We start from the raw sequence: 14926 nt of genomic DNA, 5'->3' as shown, positions 1-14926 counted from the left end.
GTCAAAGAAGAAAACTTATGACGCGTGTTTGTGTTATCCGGACCCGCGTTACCGTGGGCTCCACAGCTCAGTTTCAGCTGCAGTATCGAGAATTCTGTTTCTGAATAAAATTTCAGAATTTAGTTCCAGATACAGAATCAAGCATTCATTCGCAGTGTGAGATCAAACAAGAGCGATTGCGTCATCCAGCTGCTGGCCGTTTTGTATTGGAGAAAAATACAACGAAAAGTGAACAAAGATGGGATACATTATGCAAAACCAGTCCTTCAAAGGGTTCTAATTTGTCATTTAAAGAACTTTTAGAATTACTTGTCTGTTGAAATATTCAAATCGGAAGTGAAAATAATTAGTTTAGTGAAGTTTAGTTACAGTGTGATCGATTCTAACTAGAAAATTTTCGCTTACTTTTCTCGACTTTTTTGGCCTAAATACGTCTCACTTTACTATGGAGCGCCTTTTGAGAGCTTATTTTTTGTTCCATTTAACATAATTTGCTCTCCAAGTCATTGAAGATATGATCAGCAATGTGTGGTAGAATTTTCAGTAGCATGAAGTAACCACAAATAATTCTAATTCGAATTGTTAACAAATTGATACTTCATTCATTCTAGCCTGCGTAGTTGACTCAGACCAGAATTCTAGAGCTCAGTTCTGAATTTCAGATTAAGAATCCAAGACCAGATTTTCTTTTTCATTTCCGCAATTAAAATCTTAACTTCAGCTCCTCGTCCAGAAACCAACGCCAGAATCGAGTTCCAGAATTCTGAATCTGTGACTGAAACCAAATTTTAGGATTTGATTCTGCGCCTGGTTTCTGGAACTGAGATCATGGTCTCGATTCTAGAACTGGCCTCTCGAGCTAAACTTCAGAAATGAATTCTGAACTTCGATCTGAATTTTGAGATTGAATTCTGGAATTGAAGATGCGTATCAGACCAGAATTCAGTTTCCAAATTTCTGTCCGGAGTTCAGAATTCAGTGTCAGAATCCTAAAACTGGGTTTTGAACCTGAAGTTCTGGAACATCAGACCGATATCTAGGATTTTAATTCAGATTCATAATTCAAATGTATATCCAGAATTCAATTCAAAAATACACTACAGAATCCATATTCAGAATTCAGTTCAGTGCAGGATTAGAATTTGGTTCAAGAATTCAGTTCTACAATCTAGAAGAAAAACTGAAATCAGGAATTAGAATCTGAAGATTTTTGAACTAAATTAATTTGAATTTCGGAGCTGAGTTCGGGATCCAAATTTTAAAACTGAAACCTGAACCGGAATTCCGTAGCTAACATTCAGTTGTAGAATCTAGGTCCAGAGTACATTACTAGGATTGTTAGGTTAAGAATTCAGTGCCGAGCCAGAACCCTGATCTCGAATTTAGTTCAACAATCCAGAATTAAGTTCTAGAGTTCAGCTTCAGAATTGAGTCTCAGAATCTAGCATCAAAATTAAGAATTCAGATTCAAAATTCAATTTTAGCAGTCTGCTTCAAAATTTGGTTCCAGAAATGCAAGTCCAAAATTCAGATTCTTCAAAATCAAATACACTGAACCATTCATTTTATTCGTATTCACACCATCCGGTTATGTTTATGACATTACTCACCCTTTTTTTCAAGCGAAAATGACATTAATAACCCAGTTCCAGGCACTTCAAAGTACCTAACCTAGATTTAAGCTATTTAAAATACATCATGATTTGGAGTCTAAAAACGCATGCATCGTGTATCAAATAGATAGTAAAAGGAAGACCTGGATGCTTTCGAAGTGCCTAGTTATTTCACTGCCGAACGTAGTAATATTTCACGCTCAAGTGGCAACCTGCTGCTATAATGAGCAATGAAACTTGATTTGCTAATTGTCGCTACGTATAGTTAATTCACGCCAAACAGCGACAGCCAGCACCTGGTTCATTATGCAATACTGACACACAATCAATCGACCGCACTGGCGGCAAACATATGAAAACTTTTAGTACAATAATGACCTTCCACATGTTTTATCGAGTTTCTGAATCATCAAAGCGAAGTAAAACAAAAGTTTTGATTGGGATTTTGCGTACCCAATGTGTAATGCCGAATTTGACATCGGAATGAGATGTTCCAGTTGTAAGCAAGTCAACTGTCATGCGTTACTTTCACTGAAACGTGTCTGCTTTGCTTTGAAGTATTTCATCATGAACGCCAGTATAGTTTTTTTTCTCCACCAAACGCCTAAAGGTATTCTTTGCTTTTTTACTTACTGCAGATGCTGAATTTGAACAACATGAAGCGCCCAACGGCGGTACTGCCGTTACTATTGATGCTTGCGTTCGTTGCGGATCAGCTACTACTTGGTACCACTGGAAGTCCAATGCAGATGCAGCTAGCCGCTCGACCGCGTTATCCTAGGAAGGATAGCTACGTGGCTTACAACATTCACAAGAGTTTCAAACCCCGGGACGTTAACTCACTGGACGCCAATCAAGCCCGGAAGGCAATGCTGGATGTTCAACAGACAATTGCCGAAGTTGAGCGTCTGCTTGCGTTGGATCCTACTCTACCTCGATTAACAAAGTAAGTGTTAACAATTTAGCCATGATCTCAAAGTTTTATTGCATCCATGTCTGTTTTTTTAGGGGTGAAATTGAGGAACTGTTTGAGAATGTGACGAGAGAAGAGTTGGTGAGATCGCTTCGCGAAGGTGATCAAAATCGTGCCCAGCACATGCGAGCACTGATGCTGGTTTTACCGTACCATACCGGTAATACGAACCAGGACAATTTACAGGCTATCTATACACTGCCACCGGTCACAAAGGTAGTTGAAGCGAGCCCAACGCATGTCTACACAGATGTGCTGGGTATCACACCGGTTAGACAGATAGCAACAACTACGGCATCGACGACAACAACGACGCCGAGGACTACATCGGTGACTCAATTTCCGGTATTCCGACATCGAAGCACAACGGCAGCGAGTGGTAGGAAGCCCGTCTCGACCACTCATGTTCCGATAACGACGATTCGTTTCAGCACTCCAAAACCAACTACGTTTCATCCGGCATTACCAAATAAAATACGCGAAGATCCGAAGCCTGCCACCACGACTGTAGAACCGATCAAGGCGGCTGAAATCAATCAGATTCTCGCAGCGATTGGGCTTGGCAATGGGCCTCCTCCAACATTCAAACCACTTCCGGTAGGAATAACGGCCCCAGCTGAAATGGGACGAACGACAACTCAACAATCAATCAATCCCTCTAATAGTGCTGAATCTAGTGAGGAACTCAAAACGCTGCTCCGATCGTTTGGGTTGCTACATAATGACACAGACAAGGTTGGAATTACTCCAGTCTCACCGATAGAGTTCCACCAAATTCCCGAATATGAATCTGAATCCCAGCCGTCCCATTTGATTCACAACGAAGTACCACAGGTAGAAGAGTTAGAGCTAGAAACGTCGTCCATGGCAAAACCTGACATCAGACCGGATGATTTCGTGGCTTTCAAACCACTTCCCAACGATACCCCCATGTTGGACGAGGATCTTGATCAACTGTTGAAGTCGTTCGGATTGCTGGGTAATGGAGAACGTAGGAAGAAATCAATGAAACCGGAAACAACGGCGGCTCCGGCTGTGGTCGTTATGACCGACGTACCGATGATTGATAAAGATCTGGTACCGCAAATGGCGTCAGTCTTGGACACCCTGGGAATTCACACCATGAAGAAGGAACGAACGGGACGGAAGTATGAATCGAAAAAAAATTCCAATACAATTGGTATGATGAAGTCCAATGGGATGGCAGTTAAGACGAAGAAAAAGGCCGACAATGAAGACTATCGTAAATTAGAACAGCTGTGGGAAACGATTCGGGAACTGGAAAAACTGAACATCAATCTCACGGATGCTTCGCTGGATACCTTGAATCTTCGAAACTTCAACCTGAGTGAGTCCTTGTTGGCGCAAGGACCGAATCCATTGGAAAACTTGGAACAAACTCGAACGAATGATATCAAAAAGCGACAGCAACCAAACCAGCAAAGAAAACCGGATGAACCTGTTCGGATCTCGTTGGATTTGGGCGCGAGCAACTCTACCAACATCACTTCCCGTCAAGTGGAAATCATTTCCACCACAACGAATAGCACCACCATTTTGGATGTGGCATCCGATGCAGATCCACCGACCTCCACGACGACTACAACGGAATCTGCAAGCAGTGGCAGCAGCAGCAGCAGCAGCTCAGAATCGGCTAAATTAAATACGTATGAGGATTCCTTTGGTGGTTACGATGTGGATCCGGTGGCCCAGCAACCGTTACCGCAACCCAGCAGGAATGGGTTTTACTTTCTGGCGGATTGGAACTCTTTCCTGGAGGTGGGAGAAGATCCCAACAAAGTGATCATCAATTTTCGACCGCGGGCCGGAGATCCAAGCCGGTTCTTGCCGGTCAATGTGCCGTGAGCGTGAACGGCTAGTAGCCATCTAGCGACAGCGACGCCATTCAGGATTTCTGCTTTTTTGTTTTGACTGTGCCGAAACCAAGCAAAACGTAAATCGCAATAGGTTGGGTTCGAAGATAAGTGGCATTTTATGTCCTGCAAAATTGAGCGTACATTTTTGGGTAACTTGTAGCCGGAGTGTTGCGAACGACGAGGGAGGCGATTGTATGGTCTTTAAATGATGGGTCTGGTAAACGTAACTAATAGAAGTAGATAGTTCATTAAGCTTAGGGTTTTGCAGTCCGATAGGTGCAATAAGAATTTCGGGATACCAGAAATGTTCGGTCGACGGTATAATAGAATCTAGACAAAATTTTAACTCATGAAAGTGGTAGATGCTACGAACACTGCGGAAGATTTAGTGAATAATTCCGTTTCTGTATATAATTAGACTGTAGAACTCGTATTTATTTGTACATTTGTTAAACCATCAGGGCAACATAGAGAGTGACAATACAATAAATATAAAAGATTTTGGTTGTTTTAAACAGTGAGAAACGTTGAGAAATGGAATTTATCGAGTTGGTTTATGATATTTTGTGTTGTTTATTCTTTACCATTGATTGTTTGCCCGCAGATATCAAAATCAGCCGTTATCTATCGATTATTTTCTTTAGAATGGAATTTCTAGACAAATAACAATTGTCATGGTGCTGAATTTTCTTGACACAACTGAATGCATATTAACAGCAATCAATCTGATATGACGGATATCGACCCATAAGGTGACGAAAAGAATAACAATGAAGGATGAATAAAAAGCCGACACACGGGTTTTTTTTTTTCATAAATACGTTTATTTATTAAGACAATTTACATAAGTTTTTCTTCGCCGTAGCATCACTTTTACATAGAATTCTTATCCTAATATAATTACTAATATAGTCACAACGATTTGAGTTTAATAAAACATATTCCTCTTATTTTTTAAATATCATATTAGGTATTTCGTTATTTATTATTATATGTACTTAAGAACATTGTTTGAACCAAACGATTAACTGCTATAAATTATAAAATAAGCTGAAATTTTTATACATTTTGTTGTTGATTTCGTAACCTATTTTGAGTTTGTTTTTATCAGCACATCATTTTTATTAAAATTTTGTTATTGAATGAACTAATGGACGCAGTAGGGGTCAGAACTAACCATCAAAAGGGTCAATTATTAAATTGAAACTTCAATTGTCTTTATGAAATGATAAAGAAGTTTCATGTAAGAAAGGTCACAACAAGCAAGAATGTCGCGAACTGGGACATTGGATAGTCTACCTTGAGTACGCAAGGAATTTATTAGTTGAGATCTGACATCACGATACTCAACGCATGTCCAAACGACATGATCAATATCGCTATAACCTTCGCCACAAGCACAATGATTAGTTTCGGAAAGTCCAATTCGAAGGAGATGTGCATCTAACGTGTAGTGATTGGACATGAGTATGGACATCACACGAATGAAGTCCCTACTCACATCCAGTCCCCTGAAGCATGCCTTTGTTTATATTTTAGGAATAATTGAGTGCATCCACCGACCCAGATCATCTCTATCCCAAGAAGCTTGCCAGCTGGCAAGTGTTCTTTGGCGAGACGCGCTATAGTTGAAAGCAATCGGTCTCATAAATTTCACCTTAAATAGCACCACATTTGGCTAAAATATCGGCTCTTTCATTGCCTGGAACGGAGCAATGAGCCGGGACCCAAACTATTGTGATTTGATAATTATTGTTCAATATGTCGTTCAGGCACTGTTTTATTTTGCCCAAGAAAAACGGTTCATTTTTGCCAGCAGCGTTTGAACGAATGGCTTCAATTGCACTCAGACTATCTGTGAAGATAAAATAATGGTTTGGAAATAATGTGACGATTACACTCAAACTATAATGAGCGGCTGCTCTGCTATATAAACAGATGCAGGTTCTTGAAGCCTAAATGAGACCGAAACATTATTGTTGAATATACCAAACCCAGTAGCCTCTTCAATTCGTGATCCGTCCGTGTAAAATATTTTCTCAGAGTCAATATGCCTGAACTTACTAGAAAATATTTTTGGAATTTCCATCGATCGTAGGTGTTCCGGGATTCCACGCACTTCGCGCTGCATGAATGTGTCGAAAAATAAAGTTGAGTCAGGGGCATTTAGGAGATAGGAATATATCTTGAAGGGTCGATTTCCTGTGACATATGGTTAAAATATACTGTCATGAATCTTGTTTGAGATTGAAGCTCAACTAGCCTTTCGAAGTTATTAAAAACCAGGGGATTCAGTACCTCACATCTTATTAGCAGTCACGATGAAAGCTTCCAAAAACGATCTTTCAATGGAAGAACTCCCGCCAGAACTTCAAGACTCATTGTATGTGTCGAATGCATGCACCCTAAAGCAATTCGCAAACAACGATACTGAATTCGCTCAAGTTTGATAATATGAGAGTTTGCAGCGGAACGAAAGCAAACGCATCCATATTCCATCACTGAAAGTATCGTTGTCTGATACAATTTTATTAGATCTTCCGGATGAGCACCCCACCAAGATCCTGTTATTGTTCGAAGAATATTTACTCTTTGTTGGCATTTTGTTATCAGATACCTAATCACGTGCATTTGGAATCGAACCACACCCCGAGGTATTTAAAAGTTAAAACCTGTTGGATCATTCTTCCCATCATATGAAGTTGAAGCTGTGCGGGATCGTGATTTCTTGAAAAGACGACCAGCTCTGTTTTCTCCGCAGAGAATTCGATACCTAGATGAACAGCCCAAACGGACAAGTTATCTAAGGTATCTTGCAATGGTTTTTGCAGATCAATAGCTTTGGGTCCAGTAACTGAAACTACGCCATCATCTGCCAATTGTCTTAGTGTACATGGGGTTACTAGACAGCTGTCAATGTCATTCACGTAAAAATTATAAAGGAGCGGACTGAGGCATGAGCCTTGCGGGAGACCCATGTAGCTAATTCTGATTGTTGCCAAATCTCCATGTAAAAAATACATGCACTTCTCTAACAAAAGGTTGTGCAAATAATTATTTATAACCGTTGGAAGTCCATGTTGGTGGAGCTTGTCTGAAAGAACATCAATGGAAACTGAATCAAATGCTCCTTTAATGTCTAAAAATTAAAGGCCATTTGTTGTTTTTGAGCGATTTGGATGTTAGACGAAAGTAATGCAGGGCAATCATTCGTCCCTTTATTTCTACGGAAGCCAAACTGAGTATCTGACAACGAACCGTTCGTCTCGACCCAAGTGTCGAGACGTCGTAGAATAATTTTTTCGAACAATTTTCTGATGCAGGAACACATCGCAATGGGTCTATATGAGTTTTGATTGGAAGCTGGTATCCCCGGCTTTTGAATGGCGATAACTTTCACTTGCCTCCAGTCAGGTGGAACAATATTTTGCTCAAAAACGTTGTTGAACAATTCCAACAAACGTCTTTTTGCGAGGTCGGGCAGATTATTCACCAAATTGAATTTAATTCTGTCCAACCCAGGAGCGTTATTGTTACAAGACAAGAGTGCTGTAGAAAATTCCATCATTGAAAACGGGTTAATAATAAAACCATTAATTGGAGGAGATTCCCGAATAATGCTCTGCGTAGGAACAGAATCTGGACAAACTTTCCTCGCAAAATCAAATATCCATCGGTTCGAGTATTCCTCACTCTCATTTCCTACGTTACGATTCCTCATTCGTCTGGCCGTATTCCAACGAGTGCTCATTGAGGTTTCTCTTGACAAACCTTCGACAAAATGTCTCCAATAGCTACATTTCTTGGCCCGAAGTATGCTTTTATACTTGGTTTCTAAAGTCAAGAATTTTTCAAAATTCTGAGGAGTTCCTCCTCCTCGTTTTAAAAATGTGTTGAAAGCATTTTGTTTCGCGTGTTTAGCATCTGAGCACTCCCACCAAGGGTTTGGAGGCCTTCTGTTAGACGATGGAGCAAGAAATCGTTTGGTTTGGGCTTGTTCTGCGACCTCCATAATCGAACAAACGAGGAAGTCATATTCTTCAAGTGAGGAGAGCTCTTCTATGGAATTTAACATACTTGACGTATTACTTTGGAATTTAATCCAGTCAATATTTTTTGTCAAATCATATGGAATATTAACTGAATTAGCAATGACTTTGTTACTGCTAATTGAGATGATGATTGGTAAATGATCACTACCGTGTAAATCAGGAAATATTTTCCAGGTGCAATCTAGTCGAATTGATGTTGAGCAAAGAGATAGATCTAATGCACTTGAGCGTGCAGGAGGTGTCATGCTACCCATATTTAATACCGTCATGCTAAAATTGTCACAAATGTTTTGTATTAAAGATGATCTGCTATCATTGTAAACGGAACCCCACATCATTCCGTGCGAATTTAAATCCCCCAGAATCAATCGTGGAGCAGGAAGGGCTTCAACCATTTCATTAAGCTGTCGTTGTCCAACTTGTGCTTTCGGAGAAATATAAACCGAAGCTATACAAATATCTTTTCCTTTAATGTTTATTTGGCAAGCAACAACTTTTATACTAGAAGTCGAAGGAATGTTCAATCTATAAAAGGAATGACATTTCTTAATTCCCAAAAGCACTCCACCATACGGAGAGTCTCTATCGAGACGTATAATTTTAAAGTCATTAAAATTTAAGGCTATGTTTGATGTAAACCATGTTTCACACAAAGCAAATACATCATATTTTTGACTATGCAACAAAACTTTAAATGAATCAAGTTTTGGCATGATGCTTCGACAATTCCACTGCAGGACAGTGATTGAATCATTTGCGGCGGATGATAAATTATCCATCAAATGATACAAAACCTGAGAGAGCTGGTCATTGAGCTGATAACTGTTTCAAAAAAGTTCTAACTATTGGAAGGAATGCCGTTATGATGGTCTTTAGAGGTTCAGAAATGTTGAATGCTGCGAAAATCCATTCTACAATTTCCGAAAACTTCAGTAATCCTGTTGGTGAATGTGAAACGGATCCCACTGGATTATTGTCGTTTCTTGAGCTAGTTCCTGGATTGGTTTGTGAATTTGACAAACCAGGAGGCACAGTTTTTGGTTTTAAATTTGGCTTTTTAGCTTTAACACGGGGATCTTTTTTTGAAGGTGTAATTTTAGGTGTCATTTTTGGTATTTTGTGGTTTGGTAATCTCCTCTTAACAGACCCTTGAGGAGTGACAAACGAGCTATCTTCACTGTTTCCGTCATAGTCAGGTTCCTCTGGCTCCGCAAGATTTGAAAAACCGTTTTCGGTTACCAAAGGAGGGACATCAATGATCGTTTTGAGCTATTCTGCATATGTGCGCTTAGACCGTGCTTTTAAAGAAAGCTTCATTTTGTCTTTACTTAAATGCAGCGCATACTGAAAGATCATCATGAGGACTCCCCCCACAATAAACACATTTTCCAATATCTTTATCGCAAAGATTATCCTTATGAGGCCCTTGACATTTTGTACATTTCGACTTATTACTACAGTAAGTAGTTGTGTGGCCAATTTTTTTGCAGTTCGTGCAATTCATAACATTTGGTATGAAAAGCCGAACAGGAAGGCGAACTCTATCGATGTGGACATGGCTAGGCAAGGCAGATTCAGCGAATGTTACTCGATACGAATCTAAAGGTCGATAAGTTTTGTTTCCTTTTTCGAAAGATGCTGAGTACAATTGCTTGCACTCGAGTATCCTTACTCCCTCAAGCATGGAGTTTTTAAAACGTCCAACTCCATGCTCAATCAACTCTTTAACCGAAAGACCCGCTTCGGTGATAACACCGTCTATTTCAACGTCTTTCGAAGGAATATATACGCGATATTCGCGGGTAAATAATTCACAAACAACAATCTCGTTAGCCTGCTTTAAGGAATCGACTACAACGCGGATCTTGTCTTTATGGATTCTTACTATCTCTTTGATAGCGGGAAATCGTGATGTCAATTCTTTAGATATATAAAATAAATTCAATGCCTTCATTTTACGCCGAAAATATACTATCCATGGGCCCGCAGAAGTTTCATTGTAAAACTTCGTTCTCTGCGAGTTAGGAACCGTTAAATTTTCGCCTGGTGGCAGAGATGGATCTCCTGAATTCTCATCCATTAGATCATCCATTACATGAATATGTTTAAATAATTGATCTCAACTCAATATAAACGAGAATATACTTTGAAGTGAAATAAAATAAAACTATAGATCTACCTGTTAGTCGCTTTCTGATTTCCTCAGGTACTCGGCATGAAGCTCGCTCCATCTCTTTGAAATTTGCTGTCTTCTATCTCTATTGCTCTGCCGTCGTGGTCTTTGCCGAGCTTGGTCTGTACACTGCCTGTACCTGGCCTTAGATACAGCGTTGCTCTTGTTGACGATTAAATGTGATGCTTCCTGTGTAGCACCACACAATAATGCTTCGTTCCGTCCACCGCAACCGGTACTGTACACCATACGAACTGATACCTGGTGGTTGTCTCTGCGGCTTTGCGCTGATGCGCCCTAGCACCTCTGTGCCTTAGCACCCCTTCGTCTCCGCACCTTTGTGTCTGAGCACTTCTATGCGTTCGCACCTCTGTGTCTCTTCACCACTGTGCGTATGAATGGGATGGCCTTCTTCGATTGCTTTCAAATCGGGAACGCCCCGAATATTGACTGTACACCAGCCTTTGTTGCGTTTGCAATTGGCGCATGTAGCTAAAGTTGCCTTGACTCGGTGATAGCCATTAACTCCCAAGCCACTAACACAACCTGTCTGCTTGGGATGATACTTCTGCAATTCCACTGAAGCACAATGATCATATCTTCGATTCTCATTGGTAAATTATCCATCAAAGGATACAATCGCTGCAAGGAGGGGCCATTGTTCAGTCAACTGTTTTAAAAAGTCCTTACTGTTGGCAGTAGAGCAGTTAGGAGGCTTTTTAGAGGATCAGTAATAATCCAGCGTTTGTTTGATTTTCTGGTTGTGATTTGGAGTCATTCGTACTCCTTATCATCTCTAAGTTTTTTGAAACCAGGAGGTGTTTGGTTCGAAGAAAAATTGCTATTAACTTGACATAACTGTTTACAAAGTGAACTGGTTATTATAGTTTATACCGAAAGAAAGTTTCTAATATTGTTCAAGCCTGAAAAAAAATTCTTGACAGAATCTTCTATTGATTTTTTCGAAAATATAAGTAATATGAGAAAGGCATCATTAAATAAGGTTTTTGTTTCTAAATACGTCGTTAGAAACTTCCATAATTCTGCAGCAAAAAATAATCTAACGGGGCTCAAACTCCTCATCCTCTGTCTGCCGAGTTTGTTGAACGCGCTATTCAATTGTCTGCTGCATAATCGGCAAAGGAAACTCCCGAATCGGCCTCCCGTTGGACAATCTATTGGACATTCGTCGGTTAGTCCGATGAATCCAAATCTCCGATCTAAAATTGACCGGGCTGTGTTTAAAACGTGACCACATTTCTGTAAGTATTTTCCACATTCTTTTCGTGTGTTTCACACTAAAGGAATGAAGCCAGTTTTGTGGACTAAAATTTTCGGAACCTTAACTGGAAGCTTAATTTTAGGGCCAAGCCGCTTTTTTCAATAAACGAAAAAGTTAAATTTATTACTTACCGCGTGTGAATATTCGGAGATTCACCTTTTTTCAATGATCCCGTAGAGTGCGGAGAAGAAAATTCGGGAATTTCGGATCACATTATCAATTGCGATTGTTTTCAAGAAATAAGAAACGAGTTTTAATTTATTCTCTGTTCGCTACTGCAGCTACCATTTGCGTTAACAATTTTTTTTTATCTGACTTGTGTTATTCCAAAATTACACATTTTAGAATTTAGACTTCTCACACTAGTCAATCGAGTTTTTGTTCTCCTTTTCCATGCCACATGTTACCAGAAGGCAACTTCTATCATCCAAAAATAAAAACGAAACAAAATAAAATATTCACATCTTTGTTTTACCTAATGAACCTACATTTTTTCGGCATATTGCATATAAATTTTTGTGCCCTAATCGCCGTTTTCATCTTTTTTTTACCATTATTCATTATCAACAGCGTCAATGAAGAATTTGAAAAAAACCTGACGTTTTGTTAAAACTACAATAAACTGCTATCCTATCGTGTTAAATATTTGTTTGTTAAAATCGTAGTACTTAGTATTGTAAATAATTTAACACTCATCATGCCACATTCTCGCCTTCTATCCGGTTTGAATTTGTTCTACGCTCGCGCTATTATTCGTTTATTGATTAGTTTCAGTCAAATCTAAAGTGTTGCGTATTCTTTCCTATTTCCTAACATAAACAGTTCGTTTGCTAGCAGTTTTGCTGCCTAATTATCGCTTAGCTTATCTATAGAACTGCGACTTCTATAGAACTATTCTCTATCAGGTTTTTAGAACTACCGAAATATTTACACATTCGAGCGATTCGTTTTTTTTTATTTATATTATTAAGTACAATTAGTTGCCTGTATTTTGATCTGTTTTTTATTATTTGTTTGTGTTCAGCTAATCGAGTTTTAAGCGTATTTTTGTATACTAAAATACAGTAAATATAACTCTCTTAAATAGTGGATTTTTACTCTAGCACTTGCTACCAACATTCGTTTGCCTGTGATTTATCTTGTTTGCTTCTCGAAGGACGGATTACTAAGTAAGACTACCATATAGATATATTTTTTCTCAGTTAAGTATTAGCTATTTCAGTTACGGTTTTTGTGGGATCAATTGAAGAACAACTACTACTGTGTCTTTTTCGTTCACTCTAGCCAATTTTGTGCAAACTTCCATATTATATCACATTTCAAACGATTTTCCCGTCTACCTGAGCCGGAATTTTCAAACTTCAATACTGTTCAAACTACCGGACGACATGTTCTCGGCCCGTCCCAATCTGGTCGCCCGTTTGACACCGCTGGCAGCGGCTCGGATTGGCATCGGTGATCGATTGTGCTGCAGCAGTTCGGCACTTGGACCCCGGCCGACTCGAGGGCTGCTGGGAACCGAACCGGATCCACGCCGTCCCCTCCGGATGGATGAATTGTTCCGTGATCCACCGAGCACGATGCCCACACCGGCTCCGACGGTCGTGGTCACACCGCAATCACCTTCCAGCATCATCTTCTGGCTCTGGTCCAGGCCGTTGTGCTGGCTGTGCTGCAAATTTCGGACACTTCGTTCCAACGTTCGACGGTGCGGCATCGAGGCTAGCATCAGATGTTCCTGACCCGGACCGACGCTGCTGTTGATCATGGTTTGACTCTGGAGGGGCTGATGATGATGATGTGGCTGCTGCTGCTGCTGCTGTTGTTGCTGTTGGTGATTGTGTTGTTGTTGATGATGATGATGAAGATGATGAGGTTGGTGATTGTTATTAGTAGGGTAAGAGTTGGATCCATTGGTCATCAGATTCAGGGTACCGCCACCGGGAGATCCACTAAAACCACAACCACCACCACCACCACCACCTACACCGGCGCCACCGGCAGATACGATCGGTTGCGGTTTGGCCGGCAGAAAACGCAGCTCCATCACATTACGATTCTAGAACATTCACGCTGATTTCTAAGCTAGAATACAAATTGGCTCGGTTCGCGAGAATACAAGAAACGGAACGCTACACACAAACCACAAAGATCTAGTTTCTAGATATAGGCTAGTTGGGATTGAAAGAGAGATAGAGAAAGAGAGGGGGTCGCCGGACAGAGTGGTAGAATCTAATTGCAGGCGCTATTAATCAGATAGAACAGGTGAGTTAAATCCACAGCCTACTGGAGAGTAGTGGAGAGTGTGAGTACCGTGAGTTAACGGAACAGCTTCTGCTTTATGAAGAAGCGCTGCTTAGTATGTGTGTGTTGTGCACGTGTTCGTGAACGAATAAATATAATAGACGAAAGGTAAAAAAAAGATGGAATAGAAAAAAGAAACAGAAAAAGATGAAAATTGGAAGAAGGAAGAAAAATTACTACTCAATTCATGGTGGGAGGATCGCGGTGGAAGGATCATACTACGTGGACTAGTTGACAGGACCAGCGATGGCGGTACCTGGCTGAATCAGAATCTATTCATATTTATATTTGATCTAAAGTAATAAGGTAATGGTAAATTTTTAAGCATCACATAAAACAAAAATCACACAATGAACTGGCTCAACGATGGTCGTGAAATGGAAGGATCAATAAAAGAAAGTCATATGCCAGGGGATGGGTATAGCGTGATGGGTAAAGTCGATGCCTTTCACGCAGCCCACCTGAGTTTGATTCCCAACCCGCACATAGAGTTAGACAGTTTTGCTAGCCCGAAGAGGCGAATTACATTAAGGTTAAAACCTCTATAATCTAAACGAAAAAATGTCATATGATATAATAGAAGTTTGTTCATTTGAAGCTTTTAGGCATTCATAGTGATAATTCCAAGTTACTTATCATTTGTCAATACGAT

At 40.1% G+C, this 14926-nt stretch overlaps 2 protein-coding genes across 8 annotated transcripts in view; one reads left to right on the top strand and one right to left on the bottom strand.

Annotated features, from left to right (window-relative positions):
- Positions 1-4962, top strand: part of LOC131427607 (mucin-2) — a 103028-nt gene extending 98066 nt beyond the window's left edge. For all 3 annotated transcript variants that reach the window (XM_058590954.1, XM_058590955.1, XM_058590956.1), the window contains 2 exons: positions 2252-2559; positions 2622-4962. In XM_058590954.1, coding sequence (XP_058446937.1) covers positions 2252-2559; positions 2622-4452 — 2139 coding nt within the window. In that variant the 3' untranslated portion in view covers positions 4453-4962. The remainder of the gene's footprint in view (positions 1-2251; positions 2560-2621) is intronic.
- Positions 4963-12202: 7240 nt separating this feature from the next.
- Positions 12203-14926, bottom strand: part of LOC131432668 (interference hedgehog-like) — a 212677-nt gene continuing 209953 nt past the window's right edge. For 2 of the 5 annotated variants that reach the window (XM_058599071.1, XM_058599072.1), the window contains one exon: positions 12203-14029. In XM_058599071.1, coding sequence (XP_058455054.1) covers positions 13325-14029 — 705 coding nt within the window. In that variant the 3' untranslated portion in view covers positions 12203-13324. Of the gene's footprint in view, positions 14323-14926 lie in introns of all 5 variants that reach the window. The other 3 variants (XM_058599073.1, XM_058599074.1, XM_058599075.1) reach the window with 3 other exon arrangements.

Source organism: Malaya genurostris, chromosome 2 (genome assembly GCF_030247185.1).
Source record: "Malaya genurostris strain Urasoe2022 chromosome 2, Malgen_1.1, whole genome shotgun sequence".
In the NCBI taxonomy this organism is placed as follows: Eukaryota; Metazoa; Arthropoda; class Insecta; order Diptera; family Culicidae; genus Malaya; species Malaya genurostris.
Note: the sequence above shows the minus strand (reverse complement) of the source record. Positions and strands in the feature narration are given on the sequence as shown.